The following is a 24912-nucleotide window of genomic DNA, read 5'->3' on the forward strand; positions in this document are numbered from 1 at the left end:
CGGGATGGGACTGGCTGAGTTCACTGATCGATACTGGGGAGGTTCGTGCCCATGATGGGACTGGCTGAGTTCACTGATTGATACTGGGGAGGTTCGTGCCCGGGATGGGACTGGCTGAGTTCACTGATCGATACTGGAGAGGTTCGTGCCTGGGATGGGACTGGCTGAGTTCACTGATTGATACTGGGGAGGCTCATGCCCGGGATGGGACTGGCTGAGTTCACTGATTGATACTGAGGAGGCTCATGTCCGGGATGTGACTGGCTGAGTTCACTGATTGATACTGGGGAGGTTCGTGCCCGGGATGGGACTGGCTGAGCTCACTGATTGATTCTGGAGAGGTTCGTGCCCGGGATGGGACTGGCTGAGTTCACTGATTGATTCTGGAGAGGTTCGTGCCCGGGATGGGACTGGCTGAGTTCACTGATTGATACTGGGGAGGCTCATGCCCGGGATGGGACTGGCTGAGTTCACTGATTGATACTGGGGTGACTAGTGCCCATGATGGGACTGGCTGAGTTCACTGATTGATACTGGGGAGGCTCATGCCCGGGATGGGACTGGCTGAGTTCACTGATCGATACTGGGGAGGTTCGTGCCCATGATGGGACTGGCTGAGTTCACTGATTGATACTGGGGAGGTTCGTGCCCGGGATGGGACTGGCTGAGTTCACTGATCGATACTGGGGTGACTAGTGCCCGGGATGGGACTGGCTGAGTTCACTGATCGATACTGGGGAGGTTCGTGCCCGGGATGGGACTGGCTGAGTTCACTGATTGATACTGGGGAGGCTCATGCCCGGGATGGGACTGGCTGAGTTCACTGATTGATACTGGGGAGGTTCGTACCCGGGATGGGACTGGCTGAGTTCACTGATCGATACTGGGGAGGTTCGTGCCCGGGATGGGACAGGCTGAGTTCACTGATCGATACTGGGGAGGTTCATGCCAATTATGGGACTGGCTGAGTTCACTGATTGATACTGGGGAGGTTCGTGCCCGGGATGGGACTGGCTGAGTTCACTGATCGATACTGGGGAGGCTCATGCCCATGATGGGACTGGCTGAGTTCACTGATTGATACTGGGGAGGTTCGTGCCCATGATGGGACTGGCTGAGTTCACTGATCGATACTGGGGAGGCTCATGCCCGGGATGGGACTGGCTGAGTTCACTGATTGATACTGGGGAGGTTCGTGCCCATGATGGGACTGGCTGAGTTCACTGATCGATACTGGGGAGGTTCGTGCCCATGATGGGACTGGCTGAGTTCACTGATTGATACTGGGGAGGCTCGTGCTTGGGATGGGACTGACTGAGTTCACTGATTGATACTGGGGTGACTAGTGTCCATGATGGGACTGGCTGTGTTCACTGATTGATACTGGGGAGGCTCGTGCTTGGGATGGGACTGGCTGAGTACTGATTGATACTGGGGTGACTAGTGCCCATGATGGGACTGGCTGAGTTCACTGATTGATACTGGGGAGGCTCATGCCCGGGATGGGACTGGCTGAGTTCACTGATCGATACTGGGGAGGTTCGTGCCCATGATGGGACTGGCTGAGTTCACTGATTGATACTGGGGAGGTTCGTGCCCGGGATGGGACTGGCTGAGTTCACTGATCGATACTGGGGTGACTAGTGCCCGGGATGGGACTGGCTGAGTTCACTGATCGATACTGGGGAGGTTCGTGCCCGGGATGGGACTGGCTGAGTTCACTGATTGATACTGGAGAGGCTCATGCCCGGGATGGGACTGGCTGAGTTCACTGATCGATACTGGGGAGGTTCGTACCCGGGATGGGACTGGCTGAGTTCACTGATCGATACTGGGGAGGTTCGTGCCCGGGATTGGACTGGCTGAGTTCACTGATTGATACTGGGGAGGTTCGTGCCCGGGATTGGACTGGCTGAGTTCACTGATTGATACTGGGGAGGTTCGTGCCCGGGATTGGACTGGCTGAGTTCACTGATTGATACTGGGGAGGTTCGTGCCCGGGATGGGACTGGCTGAGTTCACTGATTGATACTGGGGAGGTTCGTTCCCGGGATGGGACTGGCTGAGTTCACTGATTGATACTGGGGAGGCTCATGCCCGGGATGGGACTGGCTGAGTTCACTGATTGATACTGAGGAGGCTCATGCCCGGGATGTGACTGGCTGAGTTCACTGATTGATACTGGGGAGGTTCCTGCCCGGGATGGGACTGGCTGAGTTCACTGATTGATACTGGGGAGGTTCGTGCCCGGGATGGGACTGGCTGAGTTCACTGATTGATACTGGGGTGACTAGTGTCCATGATGGGACTGGCTGAGTTCACTGATCGATACTGGGGAGGCTCGTGCCCGGGATGGGACTGGCTGAGTTCACTGATCGATACTGGGGAGGTTCGTGCCCGGGATGGGACTGGCTGAGTTCACTGATTGATACTGGGGAGGCTCGTGCCTGGGATGGGACTGGCTGAGTTCACTGATCGATACTGGGGAGGTTCGTGCCCGGGATGGGACTGGCTGAGTTCACTGATTGATACTGGGGAGGTTCGTGCCCGGGATGGGACTGGCTGAGTTCACTGATCGATACTGGGGAGGTTCGTGCCCATGATGGGACTGGCTGAGTTCACTGATTGATACTGGGGAGGTTCGTGCCCGGGATGGGACTGGCTGAGTTCACTGATCGATACTGGAGAGGTTCGTGCCTGGGATGGGACTGGCTGAGTTCACTGATTGATACTGGGGAGGCTCATGCCCGGGATGGGACTGGCTGAGTTCACTGATTGATACTGAGGAGGCTCATGCCCGGGATGTGACTGGCTGAGTTCACTGATTGATACTGGGGAGGTTCGTGCCCGGGATGGGACTGGCTGAGCTCACTGATTGATTCTGGAGAGGTTCGTGCCCGGGATGGGACTGGCTGAGTTCACTGATTGATTCTGGAGAGGTTCGTGCCCGGGATGGGACTGGCTGAGTTCACTGATTGATACTGGGGAGGCTCATGCCCGGGATGGGACTGGCTGAGTTCACTGATTGATACTGGGGTGACTAGTGCCCATGATGGGACTGGCTGAGTTCACTGATTGATACTGGGGAGGCTCATGCCCGGGATGGGACTGGCTGAGTTCACTGATCGATACTGGGGAGGTTCGTGCCCATGATGGGACTGGCTGAGTTCACTGATTGATACTGGGGAGGTTCGTGCCCGGGATGGGACTGGCTGAGTTCACTGATCGATACTGGGGTGACTAGTGCCCGGGATGGGACTGGCTGAGTTCACTGATCGATACTGGGGAGGTTCGTGCCCGGGATGGGACTGGCTGAGTTCACTGATTGATACTGGGGAGGCTCATGCCCGGGATGGGACTGGCTGAGTTCACTGATTGATACTGGGGAGGTTCGTACCCGGGATGGGACTGGCTGAGTTCACTGATCGATACTGGGGAGGTTCGTGCCCGGGATGGGACAGGCTGAGTTCACTGATCGATACTGGGGAGGTTCATGCCAATTATGGGACTGGCTGAGTTCACTGATTGATACTGGGGAGGTTCGTGCCCGGGATGGGACTGGCTGAGTTCACTGATCGATACTGGGGAGGCTCATGCCCATGATGGGACTGGCTGAGTTCACTGATTGATACTGGGGAGGTTCGTGCCCATGATGGGACTGGCTGAGTTCACTGATCGATACTGGGGAGGCTCATGCCCGGGATGGGACTGGCTGAGTTCACTGATTGATACTGGGGAGGTTCGTGCCCATGATGGGACTGGCTGAGTTCACTGATCGATACTGGGGAGGTTCGTGCCCATGATGGGACTGGCTGAGTTCACTGATTGATACTGGGGAGGCTCGTGCTTGGGATGGGACTGACTGAGTTCACTGATTGATACTGGGGTGACTAGTGTCCATGATGGGACTGGCTGTGTTCACTGATTGATACTGGGGAGGCTCGTGCTTGGGATGGGACTGGCTGAGTACTGATTGATACTGGGGTGACTAGTGCCCATGATGGGACTGGCTGAGTTCACTGATTGATACTGGGGAGGCTCATGCCCGGGATGGGACTGGCTGAGTTCACTGATCGATACTGGGGAGGTTCGTGCCCATGATGGGACTGGCTGAGTTCACTGATTGATACTGGGGAGGTTCGTGCCCGGGATGGGACTGGCTGAGTTCACTGATCGATACTGGGGTGACTAGTGCCCGGGATGGGACTGGCTGAGTTCACTGATCGATACTGGGGAGGTTCGTGCCCGGGATGGGACTGGCTGAGTTCACTGATTGATACTGGGGAGGCTCATGCCCGGGATGGGACTGGCTGAGTTCACTGATCGATACTGGGGAGGTTCGTACCCGGGATGGGACTGGCTGAGTTCACTGATCGATACTGGGGAGGTTCGTGCCCGGGATTGGACTGGCTGAGTTCACTGATTGATACTGGGGAGGTTCGTGCCCGGGATTGGACTGGCTGAGTTCACTGATTGATACTGGGGAGGTTCGTGCCCGGGATGGGACTGGCTGAGTTCACTGATTGATACTGGGGAGGTTCGTTCCCGGGATGGGACTGGCTGAGTTCACTGATTGATACTGGGGAGGCTCATGCCCGGGATGGGACTGGCTGAGTTCACTGATTGATACTGAGGAGGCTCATGCCCGGGATGTGACTGGCTGAGTTCACTGATTGATACTGGGGAGGTTCGTGCCCGGGATGGGACTGGCTGAGTTCACTGATTGATTCTGGAGAGGTTCGTGCCCGGGATGGGACTGGCTGAGTTCACTGATTGATACTGTGGAGGCTCATGCCCGGGATGGGACTGGCTGAGTTCACTGATTGATACTGGGGAGGCTCATGCCCGGGATGGGACTTGCTGAGTTCACTGATTGATACTGAGGAGGCTCATGCCTGGGATGGGACTGGCTGAGTTCACTGATCGATACTGGGGAGGCTCATGCCTGGGATGGGACTGGCTGAGTTCACTGATCGATACTGGGGAGGCTCATGCCCGGGATGGGACTGGCTGAGTTCACTGATTAATACTGAGGAGGCTCGTGCCCGGGATGGGACTGGCTGAGTTCACTGATTGATACTGTGGAGGTTCGTGCCCGGGATGGGACTGGCTGAGTTCACTGATTGATTCTGGAGAGGTTCGTGCCCGGGATGGGACTGGCTGAGTTCACTGATTGATTCTGGAGAGGTTCGTGCCCGGGATGGGACTGGCTGAGTTTACATTGCTGATAAGGATGTCGCATGTATATTTTTTTGTCCTCTTGCTAATCCTACATCCCTACGATTCCTCAGGGAATTCATTTAATCCCAGCTTGCTGTACGTGCCACATGCCTCCTTCTTTCTGCTAGGGCCTCCATATCCTTGTTAATCGATTTATGAATTATACCAGCCTTACCCTCCTTTCCAACAGAAACATGTTGGTCCCATAAGATATAGGAGCCTAATTGGCCCATCAAGTCTGCTCCGCCATTTCATCATGGCTGATCCATTTCCCTCACAAATCCAATCTCCAGCTTTCCCCTGTATCCCTTCATGCTCTGACCAATCAAGAACCTATCAGCGTCTGCCTCAAATATATTAAAGACTTGGCCTTCACAGCTGCCTGTGGCAACGAATTCCACAGATTCACCACTCTCTGATTAGAGAATTTCCTCCTCATCTCTGTGCCTAAAAGGAACCCAGTATCCTGAGGCTGTGTCCTCTGATTCAAGACCCTTCCACCATAGGAAACATCCTCTCCACATCCATTATCAAGGCCTTTCAACATTCATTAGGTTTCAAACAGGTCATCCGTCATTCTTCTGAATTCCAGTGAGTAGAGGCCCAGAGCCATCAAATGCTCTTTATATGACAAGCCATTTAATCCTGAAATCATTTTCATGAACCTCCTTTGAACCCTCTCCAATGTCAGTGCATCCTTTCTACGTTAAGGGGCCCAAAACTGCTCACAATGCTCTAAGTGAGGCCTTACCATTGCTTTATAAACCCTTACCATTGCTTTATAAAGCCTCAACATACATCCTTGCTTTTATATTCCAGTCCTCTTGAAATGAATGCTGACATTTAGTTAACCTTTAGGGAATCCTGCACAAGGTCTCCCAAGTCTCTCTGGCCTCAGATTTTTGAATTTTCCCTCCATTTAAAAAAGTCTACCCTTTCATTTCTTCTATTAAAAGTGCATGACCATACACCTCCAGACACTATATTCCATTTGCCATTTCTTTGCCCATTCTTCTAATCTGTCTAAGTCCTTCTGTAGCCTCTCTACTTCCTCAAAACTATCTTCATATCGTCTACAAACTTTTCAACAAAGCCATCAATTCCGTCATCCAAGTCATTGACATATTACATAAAAGGAATCGGTCTCAACACATACCCCAGTGAAACACCATTAGTCACAGGCAGCCAACCAGAAAAGGCTCCCTTTATTCCCACTCTTTGCCTCCAGTCAATTATCCAATTGCTCTATTCATGCGAGTATCTTTCCTGTAATACCATGGGCCGTTAATTTGTTAAGGTGCCACATGAGGCTCCTTGTTAAAGGTCTTCTGAAAATCTAAGTACACAATATCAATTGATTCTCCTTTGACTATCCTACTTGTTATTCCTGCAAAGAATTCCAACAGATTTGTCATGTAAGATTTCCCCCTGAGGAAACCAAGCTGACTTCAGCCTATTTTATCATGTGCCTCCAAGTATCCTTAACAATTGACTCCCACATCTTCCCCACCACTGAGGTCGGACTAACGGGCCTATAATTTCCTTTCCTCTGCCTTTCTCCCTTCTTGAAGAGTGGAATGGCACTTTGGTCCTGATCTCTGCCAATCTCATTTCTAAAAGCCTTCCACTAGCCAGATGTTGCTTTACCAACTATCAGCCTTCCTAAAAAACCTTTTTCAAGTTCTTGCCTAATGCTTTCACAACTATAAACACAAAAAATTCTGCACATGCTGTAAATCCAGAGCAGCACACAAAATGCTAAAGGAACTCAACAGGTCAGGCAGCATCTATGTTTCAGGCTGAGACTGTTTCTCAAGACTGGAAAGGAAGGGGCAGAAGCCAGAACGAGATGGTGGGGGGAGTGGGAGGAGATCCAGCTGTCAGCTTCTTGACCTGCTGAATTCTTCCAGTATTTTAGCTAGAGATACAGCACTGTAACGGACCCTTCTGGTCCAGAAGCCCATGCTGCACAATTACAGCCATGTGACCAATTAAACTACAAACCTGTGCATCTTTGGAATGTAGGAGGAAACTGGAGCGCTCAAGGAAAACCCACGGAGTCACAGGAAGAACATACTAGCTCCTTACACATTTCAGCAGAGTTGAACGCTGGCACTGGAATGGTGTGATGCTAACCGCTATGTTACTGTGTTACCTCTTGTTTTGTGTGTAGGGATTACCTTCAAAATTAATCTGAATCATGTCCACAACTCTCTGGTCTGACCTTTAAATCCAAAGCAAGGTTGTCACTGTTGATCCTACACTGGCACTTGAACTATTTGTAAGGGTCATTCCCTCATAACTCTTTGTTACACTGACAGTTGTGGTGCTGTCCTCTGTATGTAACACAGTGCCTGTCTTTCTCTAGAGCCCTGTAGCACCGCCTGTGAGGATGAAGTCCCTCAGCTCATGCGGACAAAGAGTGATGCAAGTTGTTTGATCCAGCGTAGAATAAAATATCACACACCAGGAGAGAACCAGCGAATAAAACGGCACCGGTTCTCCATCAACGGGCACTTCTATAATCACAAGGTACGTCGCAGATCTTTGTACCCAAGTCAACCTGATGCTGATGGTCAAGGATTAAAGACTGCTTCTTGCGTGTTAGATGAGCTCCATGATCCTGATGAAGGGTCTCAGCCCAAAATGTTGACTATTCATTCCTCTCCATAATTGCTGCCTGACCTGCTGAGTTCCTCCAGCATTTTTGTGTCTCCCTGGATCTCCAGCTTCTGCAGAATGTCTCGAGTTGACTGAACTGTAGTTGCTGTGGCCCCCACCTGGCTTCATCCATCACCTGCCAGCTTTTACTCCTCCCCCTCCCACCACCTTCTTGCACTGCTTTCTTCCCAGTGCAGATGAAGCTTCTCAGCCTGAAATGTCGACTGTTTACTCTTTTGCATAGATGCTGTCTTACCAGCTGAGTTCCTCCAGCATTTCGTGAGTGCTGCTCTGGATTTCCAGCATCTGCAGAATCCCTTGCGTTTATGTGTTTTGTCCATCAGGATTGGGTGCTTGTCAGGAAGTGAGGAACCTGAGAACATGTCACATGCTGTCTCCCTATTCCAGGACCAAGGAACACTGCAGAACCACAGCCGACTTTCTTTGGACATCAGCCTTTAAAGTCAAGGAATTGAGAGCCCATCCCTCCAGTTATTTACAATCCCAGAGTTCTATTTGATTTGCAGAAATATTTCAGTCCATTAATACCATAAGGACAATAAATGGATTTTTGGGGAATCACCAAATGTCAAGTTATGTTGTTTTAAAAGACACAATGCATTTCCAGATTACTTGTTTTTAAGTACAGTGTATCGTACAGAATTACTTGTTTTTTTGTATTTTATGTTTTTATGAAGAGTGTGAAGGTCCTGTATCAACTCAACTTTTGATTGTCCTTTCAATATAAAGAAATCTTTGCTCTGGGACTAGAGCACATAACACCAGAGGCTGCTAATGCTGAATTCTGGAGCCAACAACAGACTACTGGAGGTGATAATCCAGATGAAGTTCAAAACTCAAAGTAAAATTTATTATCAGGGTACACACAGGCCACCGTGTACAGCCCAGAGATTCTTCTTCCTGAAGGCATACTTAGCAAATCTGTAGAACAGTAACTGTAAACAGGCTCAATGAACAAGTAACTGTGCAAATGCAAATATAAATAAATGGTAATAAATACAAGATAACAAGAGTCCTTAAAGTGAGACCCTCGGTCGTGGGAAAACCAGAAATAGAATGAGTGTAATTACTCTCTTTCATTCAAGAGCCTGGGATGAAGATGAAGGGTCTCAACCCAAAACATCGACTGTGAGACACAGGAGCAGGCCTGCCTATTGTTGATGCTTCCCAATCCATCAGAACCAGCACACAACTCACACTCAGAGTTTTCTCTGTCAGGTTGAAACCTCGATTTCAGATTGAACTAAATCACTTTATTTCTGTCACACAATGAGGGCCCCTTAACTTTAAAATTAACAATTAACCTCAAAACACCCTACTCACTAACGGATTCTTCAACATAATGATCTGGAATGCCACCATTTACACTTTCCACACATTTCCCCTTCAGTCTGCTGCCACACTGATTTGGGTCGATTTAATTTAATACGTCCAGTAAATTCTCCCATCATTCACATATTGCCCTTGATACATTAGATTTTCTGATTGAGACTACACACTATATTATTTGAAATGTAAGAACTGCAGATGTCATAAGAACGTAAGACAAAAGACATTGGATTAGAATTAGGCCATTCATCCCATTGAGTCAACTCCAGCATTCCATCATGGTTGATTTATTATCCCCGGTTAACCCCATTCTCCCGCCTTCTCCCCGTAACCTTTGATGTCCTGACTAATCAAGAACCTATCAACCTTCACCTTAAATACACCAAGTTGCCACTTTATTAGGTACATAATAAAGTGGCCACTGTGTGTATGTTCATGGTCTTCTGCTGTTGTAGCCCATCCACTTAAAGCTTCGACTTATTGTATGTTCAGAGATGCTCTCCTGCACACCATGTTGTAACATGGTTATTTGAGTCTGCTCTGCCATTCTATCATGGCTGATTCACTAGCCCTTTCAGCTCTATTCTCCTGCCTTGTTCTTATAACCATATCATGCGGAATAGTTCCTCATCATATTCAGGGTATTTCATCTTCAAATCAACATGTAATTGCATTTGTTACACTACTGGCAAGAAGGGCTATTTTATTAAAATGGAAAGATATTTCTTCCCCTACATTAATTGAATGGTTTTCTCAAGTAATGTTGTGTCTCAGTTTGGAAAAAATTAGAAGTAGAACTTTTGATCCTCGATTTGATTTTGAGAGAAGATGGGGTTCTTTTGCCAAACATTATCATTTAATTTGAATTATGCTATGTGGTTTCCTTCCAACTTTATTTTTTTTCTAAATATGTGTGGTGAACTACATATACCTGTCTGGACACGCCTCCCCTGCTGACTGCTCCTGTGGCTCCTCCCACTGACCGTGGCTCCTCTCTCAGACCCCGGTATAAAGGCGATTGGGGCCTGAGCCCTGCCTCTCAGTCTCCAGGACGTAGCATGGTGGTCACTTGCTGCTTGTTCTTTTACTTCCAGTCAATAAAAGCCAATATCTCACCTCACGTCTTGGAGAGTTATTGATGGTGCATCAATATGAAATGGCGGTTGATGACTTTTTTTATATTTAGATGACGGTCAAACGTATTGACTGGGGGGTTGATTCCTAATGGGTTTTTTTTCTATTTTATTGTAGTTAGTGGGGTTTTTTTCCGAGTTAGACTGGGTTCTGTTTTTTCCCTTCTTTTTCCTACAGCTTTTTTTTTCAGCTTTATTAATTGTATACATAATAATCTGTTGAAGTTTTGTATCATTTTATAGCTGTAGGAGATTATGTACCAATAAAAAGATTCTAAAAATGAAAATGTTCTCATAACCATTGACACCCTGATTAATCAAGACCATGACCACTACCATCTAGAAGGATGAGAACAGCAGATACCTGCGAACACCACCACTTGGGAGTCCCCCCTCCTAGTTACTCACCATCTTGATATGGAAGCATATCACCATCCCTTCATTGTCACTGGGTCAAAATCATGGAATTCCCTCCTTAACAGCAGTGTGGGTGTACCTACACCTCAGGGAATGCCGTGGTTCAAGAAGGCAGCTCATCACCACCTTCTAAAGGGCAGCTAGGGTTGGGCAATAAATGCTGGCTTAGCTGGCAATACCCACATCCTGTAAATGAATAAATAAAAAAAAGAACCTATCAACCTTTGTGCTAAATATACCCAATGACAGCCCCACAGCCATCTTTGGCAATGAATCCCACAGATTCACTATCCTCTGGCTAAAGAAATAACTCATCCCTGTTCTAAATGGACATCCCTTTAAACTGTGGCTGTGCCCTCTGGTCTTAGACTCCCCCACTGTAGGAAACACCCTCTCCATATCCACTGTATGTAGGCATTTCAATATTCGATAGATTTAAATGAGATTCCCCACCCCCACCCCACTCCTCATTCCTCTAAACTCCAGCAGTAACAGGCCCAGGGCCTTTAAACATTCCTCATGCATTAACTTAAAAAATCCTCCTCATCTCTGAAGTGAGGGCAGCCTGATGATGGGAATAGGGATGGCAAATTACTCGTTCCTCTTCTGAGTGAGCACCTTCGCACACAAACCTAATGAATGATAAAAGTTCCAAAATGGTGAGTGAGGAAGGACTGTCATTAAAACACAAGAAACAAAGTACTCATGTAAGACTGCCCTCTGCAGGTCAGAACCTTCCAGAGGATAGATCACTGTACTGTACCTATCAAATGAGAAATCCAAGCAACACACACAAAATGCTGGAGGAACTCAGCAGGTCAGGCAGCATCTATGGAAAAAAAGTACAGTCGGCATTTTGGGCCGAAACCCTGATTAGGAAGGTTAATAGAATGTTGGGCTATATAATGCGGTCAGTGGAGTTCAAGTCGGGGCATTCTCGTTAAGCGATTTAATGAGCTTGTATGGCCACAACTTAAATACTGTGTACAATGAAGGGGTGCAGGCTAACTAGAGTTGTTAGTAAGATTAACTGGGGGAAGAAACTTTTAAGATGTGTGAAATTTCCTTTGGATAGTAGTGAGATGGCACATTAGATCTTTAACTTCATTAAAATGGATTTATTAGGATGTTAAACTGAGCAATAGGTTGTACGGTTGTGCATCATATTTGATATGCATTCCCATTTGTGGCGATGCCGTGATCCGATGATCATGGGGTTGAACGGTTGTACTGCCAAAAGATATAGAATTGTTCTAAAATGTAAACAATGGTAGTGAGCAGTAGTGACCTACTGCTTCCTCTCCTTGTGTAAATGATGTCTCTTTCACCCGCAGACATCGGTGTTTACCCCTGCCTATGGGTCAGTGACCAATGTCCGAGTGAATAGCAGCATGAACACCTCACAGGTCCTGACTCTGCTGCTCAATAAATTTCGGGTAAGTGATCCCAGTGTATGTGCAGATTTAAAGTATTGTATGTCAGGCTGGAATTTTGACCATAAGACATAGGAACAGAATTAGGCCATTCAGCCCATCAAGTCTGCTGTATCATTCCATATTGGCTGATCTATTATTCCTCTCAACCTCATTCTCCTGCCTTCACTCTGTAACCTTTGATGCCCTGACTAATCAAGAATCTGTCAACTTCCGCTCTAAATATACTCAGTGACTTGGCCTCCACAGCCATCTGCAGCAATGAATTCCACAGATTCACCACCTTTTGGCTAAAGAACTTGCTCTTCCACCTCTGTTCTAAATGGCTGTGCCCTCTGGTCCTCGACTCGCCCACTATAGAAAACATCCTCTTCACATCCACCCTAGAGGCTTTTCAATATTTGATAGGTTTCAATGAGATCCCCCCTCATTCTTCTGTATTCCAATGAGTACAGGCCCAGGGCCATCAAGCCCTCATCATTAAGCCCTTCGTTCCCAGGATCTTTCTCATGAATCTCCATATGCTTTCCTTGATCTGCAGCCCAAAATTACTCACAATAATCAAGATGTGGTCTGAAAAAAACCTTAGAAAGCCTCAGCATTACATCCTTGCTTTTATTTTCCAGTCTTCTTGAAATGACCACTAACATTGCATTTGCCTTCCTCACCACTGATTCAACCTGCAAGTTAACCTTTAGAGAACCCTGCACAAGGTCCTCCAAGTCTCTTTGTACCTCTGATTTCTGAATTTGCTTCCAGATCTAGATAATCTTTGGGGCAAGCTGTGCGTTTATCTGATTGGTTTCAGGTTCCAGATTGAGTTTACATGTCCTGGTTGGTTTTAGATGATCTGTTGAGTGGGCTGTGTTTTATCAGATTGGCTCCAAGTTCCAGATTTAGTTTACGTGAGCTGGTTAGTTCTAGCTGATCTGTGAGGTGGATCCATAAAGTCATACAGCAGGGAAAAAGCCATTCAGCCCATTGCACCATGCCAAGTGGTGGGAGGGTCTGAATGTACATTACATACTGGATTCATGCAAGCGCACTGATAAAGGGAATGCCGTTCATTGTAGAAGTTTGAAATTCTTCATTTTGCATGTGACTTTTCATAAATCTCAGTGACTTTCATTCAGCATACTTGTGTTGATAAAGTACCCATAATGATGAAATGTTGAGGGGTGTCCCAGCTTTGCTGCTGGAATCAGAAGCAAGGTGGTGACCCTGATCGACGGAGGTTAAATTGGTCTGGGAGCCTGGTTCACCATAAACCGCTTGTGCTTTACCTTACCTCAACTTCTTCATGTGTCTTTGCAGGTGGAGAATGTTCCAGATGAATTTGCACTCTATGTCGTCCATGAAAGTGGAGGTATGTTTGTACCAATGATTAGTAGTTGAGGCCACTGCACTGGTGAGTGTGAAACAGTGCTTGTTACATCTCGCCAACCAGAGACCTATTTATACCCTTTCTCCGGTTCCTGTCACTCACCCATTCTTCCGTTCATGACAGTGCAGCATTGTACAAGTCTTGGGCACATGTAAAAACATGCTGTAAAATGAAGATGCTTTCAAAAATAACGAAAAGTTTCTAAATATCAAAAGATTTACTATAAAGAGCATGACCACCCTTTGCCTTTAAAACTACATCAGTTCTCATAGGTACACTCTCATGCAGTTTTATAAGAAATCAGCTGGTAGGTTGTTTCAAGCATCTTGGAGAACCTGCCACAGTTCTTCGGTAGACTTCGGCCGTCTCACTGGCTTTTGCCTCCCCAGGTAATCCCAGACATCCTCGATGATATTGAGATCAGGGCTCTGTAGAGGCCATACCATCTGAAACCATATAAAAAATTTAGGATGCCCTTAGACTTGTACACAGAACTGTGTGTTATCTTCTGCATTAGGTGTTTTTATTTTCATCCATAACCTATGATGCAGCAACTTACCAATGTCTAGAAATTTAAATATAGAAGATGCACAATTTTTCTTTAGAAAACTCCATCGACCTGATTCCCCTTGACAAAACTATGCTGACCTTGCCTGGTTACCTTGCATTATTTGTAAGCACTCTGCTGTGATGTTCTAATACTTCCCCTTGAGGGTGGCATGGGAGTATGTCACTTTGCGCAATGTTATTACAGCACCAGTGACCCAGGTTCAATTCCCGTGCTGTCAGTTTGAAAATTCTCCCCATGACCTGGAAACTGGGTTTCCTCCAGTTTCTTCCCACAGTGCAAAGATGTACAGGTTAGTAGGTTAATTGGTCACAGGTGTAATTGGGCAGTGCAGGTTTGTTGGGCCAGAGGGGCCTGTTACTTTGCTGTACCTCCTAATAACAAAAACAGAAAAAGTTGAGCAGTGCTGTGATTTTCAGTTTCCCACCTCTGTCTCTCTGACAGAATATTTGCCATTGACACATCCAATGAAACCTTCCCAAAGGTAGACAAGTGGGACATTAACTTCTGGACAGGGCTCTAGATGGGTTCAGTGATGGGGCAGCGACCTGCTGGATGAGGTACAATAGGGGAAAATATGAATTTGCCCATTTTGGCAAAGGAAAATAAAATAGAAGCAGTCCAGAGAGAGTTTGCCAAGTTAACAGCTTGAATGAAGGGGGTCATGTTTTAAGGAAAGGATTAGATTAGTCTTGTGTCTACTGGAGTTTAGAAGAGTCTAACTGAACTTTACGACAGTACTGAAAGGTTTTGACAGGGTGGGTGTGGACAGGAGAATCTCATGAGAGACTAGGATCGCCATTTAAAAATGAGGACAGATGATACGATGGAGATGTACAAGATGGTAAGAGACATGGATCAAGTGGATAGCCAGAGACTTTTTCCCAGGACTGAAACAGCTAATACCAGGGAATATAATTTTAAGGAGGTTGAAGGAAACTATAGGGGGCATATCAGAGGGAGCGCAGTGGAATGCCCTGTCAGGGATGGTGGTAGAAGGAGGTACATTAGGGACATTTCAGACACTCAGATAGACACATGGATAGAGATATGGAGGGCTATGTGGGAGGGATTGATCTTGGAGTAGTTTAATAAGCCAGCACAACATGGTGGGCCAAAGGGCCTATAAAGTGCTGTAATGTTCTATGTAAAGTTAATTTTAATGCAAAGTGATCAATATAGTCATAGTGTTGATATACTGCAGATTAAGGCAATGCTGGTTGGCTGAAGGGAAGATGTTGGAGACTGTTAGAGACGAGCCTAGGGTTGCCTCTCTCCGGCACCGTGCTTATGTTTCAGATTTCCTGAGTAATTTGACTGAATCACAAACCTGATGTGTTTCTCCAACTGCAGAAAGAACAAAATTAAAGGATTCGGAATACCCCCTTATAGCACGGATCCTGCACGGTCCATGTGAGAAAATCGCACGCATCTTCTTGATGGAGAAGGATCTCGGTGAAGAGGTCACATATGATGTAAGCATTGTTATATTTAAACTGTCCAAACACAGGACCATGTTTAACAGTGAACCTGATTTGCGTTTCTAATGTCTTTTTCCTCAAAGGTTGCGCAGTACATTAAGTTTGAAATGCCAGTCCTTGATAGCTTTGTTGAGAAACTGAAGGAAGAAGAGGAGAGAGAAATAAACAAACTCACACTGAAGTAAGTACAAGTTCCTCTGGTATTTCTTCACAGTTAAGAACAACCCTGTGGCTTAAGATAATAACCATAGAGTCATTGAACACTACAGCACAGAAACAGGCCTTTCAGCCCATCCAGTCCATGCTTAGTCATTGAACACTACAGCATAGGAACAGGATTTTCAGCCCAGCTAGACCATGCCAAACTGTTATTCTGTCGAGTCCCATTGACCCCACCCCCTGGATCTTAGCCCTCCATACCTCTCCCATATAGGTACTTAACCAAACTTCTCTTAAATGTTGCAGTCAAACTGATATCCACCACCTCTGTTGACAGCTTGTCCACACTCGCACCACCCTCTGAGTGAAGAAATTCCCCTTCATATTCTCCTTAAATATTTCACCTTTCACCTTAACCCTTGACCTTTAGCTCTAGTCTCACTCAACCTCAGTGGAAAACCCTGCTTACATTTACTCTATCTATACCCCTCATAATTATATATGCAATATTGAGTCAAAGTTTAAGGCACGGGTAGTTTTGAGGAAATAGGGAAGCTACAGGAGGGCAGACAGATTAGGAGAATGGGCAAAGAACAGACAAACATACTTTATGGATCCCGAGGGAAATTGGGTTTCGTTACAGCCGCACCAACCAAGAAGTGGAAGATGGGTTAGGGTTAGGTTTAGGGAAGTGTTTGGTCATATACTTTGGTAGAAGAAATGAAAAGGTTGACTATTTTCTAAATGCAGAGAAAATACCAGAATCTGAGGTACAAAGGATTTGGGAGTCCTTGTGTAGGATTCCTTAAATTGCAGATTAAAACTGTGGTGAGGAAAGAAAATGTGATGTTGGGAATCATTTCAAGTAGATGAGAAGATAAAATCAAGGATGTAATGTTGAGACTTTTATAAAGTACTGGTGAAGCCTCGCCTGGAGTATTGTGAGCAGTTTTGGGCCCCTTATCTCAGAAAGGATGTGCTGAAATTGCAGTGGGTTCGAAGGAGGTTCACAAAAATGATTGCAGGATTGAATATCTTGTCATGCGAAGAGTGTTTGATGGCTCTGGGCCTGTATTCACTGGAACTTAGGTGGGACCAAACTGAAACCTATTGAGTAGTGGAAAGCCTTGTTAAGTGGATGTGGAGAGGATGTTTCTTGTACTGGGAGTGTCTCAGAAGACACAGTTTCAAAATAGAAGGGCATCCTTTTAGAATGGAGATGAGGAATTTCCAGAGCCAGAGAGTAGTGAATCTGTGGAATTCTTTGCCACTGACAGCAATGGAGGCCAAAACTTTATATATATTTAAGGCAGATGTTGACAGATTTCTTGATTGGACAAGGCATGAAGCAATATGGGGGGAAACATTTAAGATTATTAAGGGATTGAACACGCTAGAGGCAGGAAGCATGTTCCCGATGTTGGGGGAGTCCAAAACCAGAAGCCACAGTTTAAGAATAAGGGGTAGGCCATTTAGAACAGAGTTGAGGAAAAATATTTTCACCCAGAGAGACGTGGATCTGTGGAATGCTCAGCCTCAGAAGGCAGTGGAGGCCAATTCTCTGGATGCTTTCAAGGAAGAGTTAGATAGAGCTCTTAAAGATAGCAGAGTCAAGGGATATGGGGAGAAGGCAGGAACGGGATACTGATTGTGGATGATCAGCCATGATCACATTGAATAGCGGTGCTGGCTCAAAGGGCTGAATGGCCTACTCCTGCACCTATTGTCTATATATATATAGCTGAGGTGCCTAAGTCTTTTGCACAGTACTGTAGTAATTTTAAGTATTGCATATACTGCCATCACAAAGGAAAAATTCAAGACATATGTGAGTGAAGATAAACCTGATTCTGATATGGGTCACTATTGTGGACTGAGAGTGGGCAGGAGGCAGGGAGAGGGTTGGAAAAAGGGGAAGGGAGTGGTGAATGGAGTGGGAAGCACCAGAGAGGAATTCTGTAATGATCAATAAACCAATTGTTTGGAATCAAATGACCTTGCCTGGTGTCTCAGGGCTGGGTGTGTTTGCATCCGCAGCACCTCTCCACCCCCCACCCCCACAGCACTGCTTCCACCTGTCCCACACAATTCCCATAGCGCTCCACCTGTCATTCCATAAGACATAGGAGCAGAATTAGGCCATTCAGCCCATTGAGTCTGCTCTGCCATTCCATCTTGGCTGATCCCAGATCCCATTCAACCCCGTACACCTGCCTTCTCGCCATATCCTTTGATGCCCTGACCAATCAGGAAACAATCAATTGCTGCCTTAAATATACCCACTGACTTGGTCTCCACCGCAGTCTGTGGCAGAGCATTCCACAGTTTCACTACTCTCTGGCTAAAAAAAATTCCTCCTTACCTCCGATCTAAAGGTCACCCCTCAATTTTGAGGCTGTGCCCTCTAGTTCTGGATATCCCCAACATGGGAAACATGCACTCCTATCTACCCTATCTAGTCCTTTCAACATTCAGTAGGTTTCAATGAGATCCCCCCCCCCACCACATTCTTCTAAATTCCAGTGAGTACAGGCCCAAAGCTGCCAAACATTCCTCATATGTTAACCCCTTCATTCCTGGAATCATCCTCGTGAACCTCCTCTGGGCTCTCTCCAATGACAACACATCCTTTCTGAAATACGGGGCCCAATTCTGGGGGTTACCATTGACAGGAAACTTACCTGGTCTGGCCATAGAAACACCATTGCTACCTGTGGCATGTAACTCACCTTCTGACTTCCCAAAGCCATCTACAAGGCTCAGATCAGGAGTGTAATGGAATACTCGCCACTCGCCTGGGTGAGTGGAGCTCCATCAACACTCAAGAAGCTTCACACCATCCAGTACAAGGCAGCCCACTTGATTGGTACCTCTTCCACAAGCACCCAATCTCTCCACCGTCGACAGACAGTTGCAGCAGCGTGTACTATCTACAAGATGCACTGCAACAGCACACCAAAGTTCCTAAGGCAGCACCTTCCAGACCCATGACCCCTAACATCTAGAAGGACGAGAACAGCAGATACCTGGGAACACCATCACCTGGAAATCCCCTCCAAGTCACTCACCATCCTGACTTGGAAACATATCACCGTTCCTTCATTGTCACTGGGTCACAATCATGGAATTCCCTCCCTAACAGCACTGTGGGTGTACCTACACCTCAGGGAATGCAGTAGTTCAGGAAGGCAGCTCATCACCACCTTCTCAAGGGTAACTAGGGACAGGCAATAAATGCTGGCTTAGCTGGCAATACCCACATCCTGCAAAATGAATAAATAATAAATAAATAAAATATTTTAATTTTTTTTTTAATTGTTGCCAATACTCCAAGTGTGACCTGACTAGTGTCTTATAAAGGCTCAGCATTATCTCCTTGTTTTTATATTCTATTCCCCTTGAAATAAATGCCAACATTGGATTTGCTTCCCTTACCACAGACTCAACTTGTAAATTGACCTTCTGGGAGTCCTGCACAAGGACTCCTAAGTCTCTCTGCACCTCTGATGTTTAAACCTTCTCCCTATTTAGATAATAGAATATACTATTGTTCCTTTTACCAGAATGCATTATCATACATTTCCCAACACTGTATTCCATCTGCCACTTTTTTTGCCCATTTTTCCAATTTGTCTAAGTCCTGCTGCAATTGCATTGCTTCCTCAGCACTACCAACCCCTCCACCTATCTTTTGTATCATCTGCAAACTTTGCCACAAAGCCATCAATTCCATTATCTAAATCACTGACAAACAAAGTGAAAAGTAGCGGTCCCAATACTGACTCCTGAGAAACACCACTCGTCACTGGCAGCCAACCAGGAAAGTCCCCTACTATTCCCACTCACTGCTTCCTGCCTGTCAGCCATTCCTCATCTTGTTAAGCAACCTCATATGTGGCACCTTATCAAACACCTTCTGAAAATCCAAGTAAATGACATCCACTGCCTCTCCTTTGCCCATCCTGTTTGTTACTTCCTCAAAGAACTCTTAACAAATTTGTCAGGCAAGATTTCCCTTTACAGAAACCATGCTGACTTTAGACTTACAGGTATCCCCCACTATTCGAAGGTGGAGCGTTCCAATGAAGTGGTTCGTAAGCCGGAATGTCATAAAGTGAAGAAGCAATTACCATTTATTTATATGGGAAAATTTTGTGAGCGTTCACAGACCCAAAAAATAACCTACCAAATCATGCCAAGTAACACATAAAACCTAAGATAACAGTAACATATAGTAAAAGCAGGAATGATCTGATAAATACACAGCCTATATAATGTAGGAATACTTTTCTGCAATTATTGCAGCGTTATCGCAGCGAAAATCTCATGCAATTGCTTCCCGTTCAGTTCCTGGACGACTTCACTTTCAGGCCGTTTGCTACTGCGTTCGGTTTCAATTGTTATCCTTTCCTCTTCATCAGCTCTTCATCTGTCAGTTTTGGTCATGGGATGCCAAAACCTCTTCAACATCATCTTTGTCAACTTCCACAAACCCTTAGCCAAACTCACTTTGTCCTTACTTTGTTCACCACGATCGAAACACTTAATTATGTCTAGTTTTACGCTAAGTGTAACACCTTTACACTTTTAGGCTTTTCTGATACCTTAGAAATCATCTTACTAACAGATGCACAAAATAAATCGAGAGAAAGCAGATGCTCACAGGCATGTGTTTAAGTAATGTTGGCTAGAATGCAGTTCCAGGGGAGGAGCTTGACTGCTCAGCACACACTGCCTTTTTTCATAACAGTGAAAACACCTTCGGTTAGCGAAAACAGGTAACAAATGTAGGTCTTTTGTAACAGCGAGTTGACGTAAAGCGAACGTTCGAAAAGTGGGGGACACCTGTATTTTATCATTAGCTTCCAAGTATCTCAAAACCTCATCCTTAATAATAGATTCCAACAATTTCCCAACCACTAAGGTTAGGCTCACTGGTCTATAATTTCCTTTCCTTTGCTTTCTTCCCTTCTTAAAGAGTGGAGTGACATTTGCAATCTTCCAGTCCTCCGAAACTATGCTAGAATCAAGTGAATCTTGAAAGATCATGACCAATAAATCTGTTATCTCTTCAGAAACCTCTCTTGGGTCTCTGGGATGTAGTCTATCTGGTCCAGGTGACTTATCCACCTTAAGGCCTTTGATTTTGCCTAGCACTTATTCCTATGTAATAGCAATGGCACTCATTCCTGCTCCCTGACACTCACGGACATCTGGCACACTGCTGGTACCTTCCACAGTGAAGACTGATGCAAAGTACTCATTAAGTTCATCTGCCATTTCTTTGACCCCCATTACTACCTCACCAGCATTATTTTCCATTGGTGCAACATCAATTCTCAACTCCCTTTAACTCTTTATATAACTGAAAAAATGTGGTATCCTGCTTTATATTATTGGCTAGTTTGCCCTCATATTTCATCTTTTCCCTTCATAGAGCTTTTTGGTTGCCTTTCATTGGATTTTAAAAGCTTCCCAATCATCTAACTTCCCATTCACTTATGCTACCTTATATGCCCTTTCTTTGGCTTTTATGAAGTCCTTAACTTCTTTCGTCAGCCTCTGTTGCCTACCCCTGCCATTTGAGAACTTTTTCCTCTGTGTGACATATCTATCCTGCGCCTTGTGAACTATTCCCAGAAACTTCAGCCATCTCTGCTGTGTCATCATCCCTGCCAGTATCCTCCTCCAATCCACCTGGGCAAGCTCCTCTCTCCTGCCTCTGGAATTCCCTTTATTCCATTGTGATACTGATACATGTGACTTCTGCTTCTCCCTCTCAAATTGCTGTATGAATTCAATCATATTATGATCACTGCCTCCTAAAAGTTCCATTACATTAAGCTACCTAATAAGTTCTGGGTTAATTACATAACACCCAATCTAAGGTAGCCTTTCCCAGAGCAGGCTCAAGCCCAAGCTGCTGTAAAAAGCGATCTGAGCCTGGCCTGCTGAATTCCTCCAGCATTTTGTGTGTGTTGACTGGATGTCCAGCATCTGCAGATTTTCTCTTGTTTGTAACTAGAAATGGAAGGGTAGGCATTCCCGATGGTAGTGTAGCAGTGGTCAATATATGAGAAAATATTTTGGGAAATGAGAGCTTTGCTGAGGAGAAAGTGTTTATTTTTTATACAGTAGAATGATTTTTTTTATTTTTAAAATGATCCTCTTCGTACCTTCCTTATTTGCCAGAGGTGTGGAGCACATTTGAGCCATTCAAAGATATGTCTTCATGTCGAATAAGAACGCTAGGGAAGGACCTTCCTGTCCCTATGCTTCTGCAGATGGGAAGGATATTGGCCACTGAAATCCCTGGCAATGCACAGAAATTAACAAGCAGAGACAAGATACAACAAATAACAAACAGTATTTTGTTTTAAGGGTTTGTGGTATAAAGATAAAATGATAAAGGTTAGCATTATTTGTTACATGTAAATTGAAACATACATTGAATGTGTCATTTGTATCCAATCAAATCAATGAGGATGTGCTGGGGCAGCCTGCGAGTATCACCGTGATTCTGGTGCCAACATTGCATGCCTACAATTTACTAACCCTAACCCACACGTCTTTTTGAAACCGGAGCACCTGGAGGAAGCCCATGTGGTCACAGGAAGATCGTACTAACTCCTTGCAGACAGCACTGGGAATTGAACTCGATCCTACAGTTGGCACTGGCAAGCAGAACGCTGCCATGTTACAAAGCCATGCTACAATGTCATCCAAAATTCAACACAGTTTAACCTTTGACTAGAAAGCATCTGCACCATGCATAAAATCTGCAAAGTGCGTTAAAGTTTAACAAGCATTTAAAATATGTTTTGGACATAATGTTATTCTCTGTTTGAAGGTACAGTGCTTTGAGATCTATGATACATCAGCAACTGGAAGATCTAACAGATTCAGAAGACTATATCTGAGCGAGCTCCATCTCCTGCAACTCTGCAACCCCAGCAACCAGTTTGGATAAGGTCTTCGCAACAATAAACCAGTGGATAGACAAGATTCATGCCTTCAATTTGTTTAAAATCACTGTGCCCTTTTGTAAAAATGTGACTATTACAATCAGAACTTTTTCTATTAAATGTTCATTGAATTAGCATTTATTAATGTGTAATGCTTCAGAAAAACACTTTTATACTTTAAGCATTGCCTAATTTAGCAGAACAACACACAAAATGCTGGAGAAACTCAGCAAGTCAGGATGCCTGTTGTTAGTTTCTCCAGCATTTTACATTATTTTATTTAGAGATACAGCACAGAACCAACCCAATGAGCCACACCGCCCAGCAACCCACCTATTTAACCCTAGCCTAATCACAGGACAATATACATTGACCAATTAACCTAGTAACCAGTACGTCTTTGGACTGTGGGAGGAAATGAGAGCACCCAGAGGAAACCCACATGGTCATGGGAAGAATGTGCAAACTCCTCTCAGACAGTGCCGGATTTGAGCTCTGAACTCTGTCACCCCGAGTTGTAATTGCATTGTGTTAACCTCAACGCTACCATAGTGCCCACTTTTGTGTCTGTTCCTCTGGATTTTCAGCATCTGCAGAAACTCTCGTGTTACTAATTTATTATTAGACATGCTAAATTAAGTTTTAAGAGTGGACATGTAATTCAAGTGGAATATTTTGTTGGGATGTTCTGTTAACATGAGGCACTGTATTGTTAGTCTTTTGTGATCCGGGTAAGTTTCAATAAGTCTGTACAACTGAATGCCTCGCATTTATTGGGTAAAGATTATACTATTTTGTCATCATGTAACAGTAATAATTAACTAATATATGATAAATTGTATTATGTTAACCATGTTTTTTAGTTGTACAAATTTCAATATTTAAATAACTTGATTGTTGTTAAATGCCATCGAGTCATCGACTCATGGTGACCCTATGGATAACTATCATAAATGAGTATCGATCCTTGCAAAGGTGGCTCATTGTAGATAACATTGTTGTCCTTATTGTGTCTGTCCATCTGATTGGCAGCCTTCCTCCCTTCCATTTTCCTTCCACCTTGCCGAGCATGGTGTTCTTTTCCAGGAAGCCGTTTCTTCGCATGATGTACTCAAAGTACAGTAGGTGGAGCCGCCAGAGAGAAATGGTTTGATCTCGTTGAGGATCAATTTGTTTGTTCTGTGAGAGGTCCACAAAGTGAGTAGTATTTTTCTCCAGTACCACAGTTCAAAGACATCAGTACGCTTCCTATCCTTCTTCTGCACCATCCAACTTCCATACATTGTCATTGAGAACACCATCGCCTGCACAAGTCAAATAGTTGTACATAGAGATAGATTCCTGTTCCTGAGGATCGTCTCTAAATCCTTCATGACTGCTCTACCAAGGGCGAATCTTTGTTGGATTTCTTGACTCCTTATCACTTTGGTGTTAATCATTGATCCAAGTAAATTGAAACTGTCAACCATTTCAACTTCCTCTCCATTGAGATTGAAATTGATAGTGCAGCCAGTAGTCAGAATCTTAGTCTTCTCCAGGCTAAGGTGCAGACCCATCTCGAGGCTATGTTCCTTGATGTTGGTTAGCAGTTGCTTCAATTCTTTTAAAGAGCAAACATGAGGAAATCTGCAGATGCTGGAAATTCAAACAACACACACAAAATGCAGGTAGAACACAGCAGGCCAGACAGCATCTATAAGGAGAAGCACTGTCGATGTTTCGGGCTGAGACCCTTTGTCAGGACTAACTGAAAGGAAAGATAGTAAAAGCTTTGAAAGTAGTGGGGGGAGGGGGAAATGCGAAATGATAAGAGAAGACTGGAGGGGGTGGGGTGAAGCTGAGAGCCGGAAAGGTGATTGGCAAAAGTGATACAGAGCTGGAGAATGGAAAGGATCATGGGACGGGAGGCCTCGGGAGAAAGAAAGGGGGAGGAGGGAAAGCACCAGACGGAGATGGAAAACAGGCAAACAACTAAATACGTCAGGGATGGGGTAAGAAGGGGAGGAGGGGCATTAACGGAAGTTAGAGAAGTCAATGTTCATGCCATCAGGTTGGAGGCTACACAGCCGGTATATAAGGTGTTGTTCCTCCAACCTGAGTTTGGATTCATTTTGACAGTAGAGGAGGCCATGGATAGATAT

At 45.4% G+C, this 24912-nt stretch overlaps 1 protein-coding gene across 2 annotated transcripts in view; it reads left to right on the forward strand.

The window, feature by feature from the left end:
- Positions 1 to 24381, forward strand: part of rassf4a (Ras association domain family member 4a) — a 143047-nt gene extending 118666 nt beyond the window's left edge. For both annotated transcript variants that reach the window (XM_059946804.1, XM_059946805.1), the window contains exons 6-11: positions 7589 to 7752; positions 12116 to 12217; positions 13529 to 13580; positions 15520 to 15641; positions 15731 to 15828; positions 22657 to 24381. In XM_059946804.1, coding sequence (XP_059802787.1) covers positions 7589 to 7752; positions 12116 to 12217; positions 13529 to 13580; positions 15520 to 15641; positions 15731 to 15828; positions 22657 to 22726 — 608 coding nt within the window. In that variant the 3' untranslated portion in view covers positions 22727 to 24381. The remainder of the gene's footprint in view (positions 1 to 7588; positions 7753 to 12115; positions 12218 to 13528; positions 13581 to 15519; positions 15642 to 15730; positions 15829 to 22656) is intronic.
- The last annotated feature ends 531 nt before the right edge of the window (positions 24382 to 24912 follow it).

This window comes from Hypanus sabinus, chromosome 21 (genome assembly GCF_030144855.1).
Source record: "Hypanus sabinus isolate sHypSab1 chromosome 21, sHypSab1.hap1, whole genome shotgun sequence".
Lineage (NCBI taxonomy): Eukaryota > Metazoa > Chordata > Chondrichthyes > Myliobatiformes > Dasyatidae > Hypanus > Hypanus sabinus.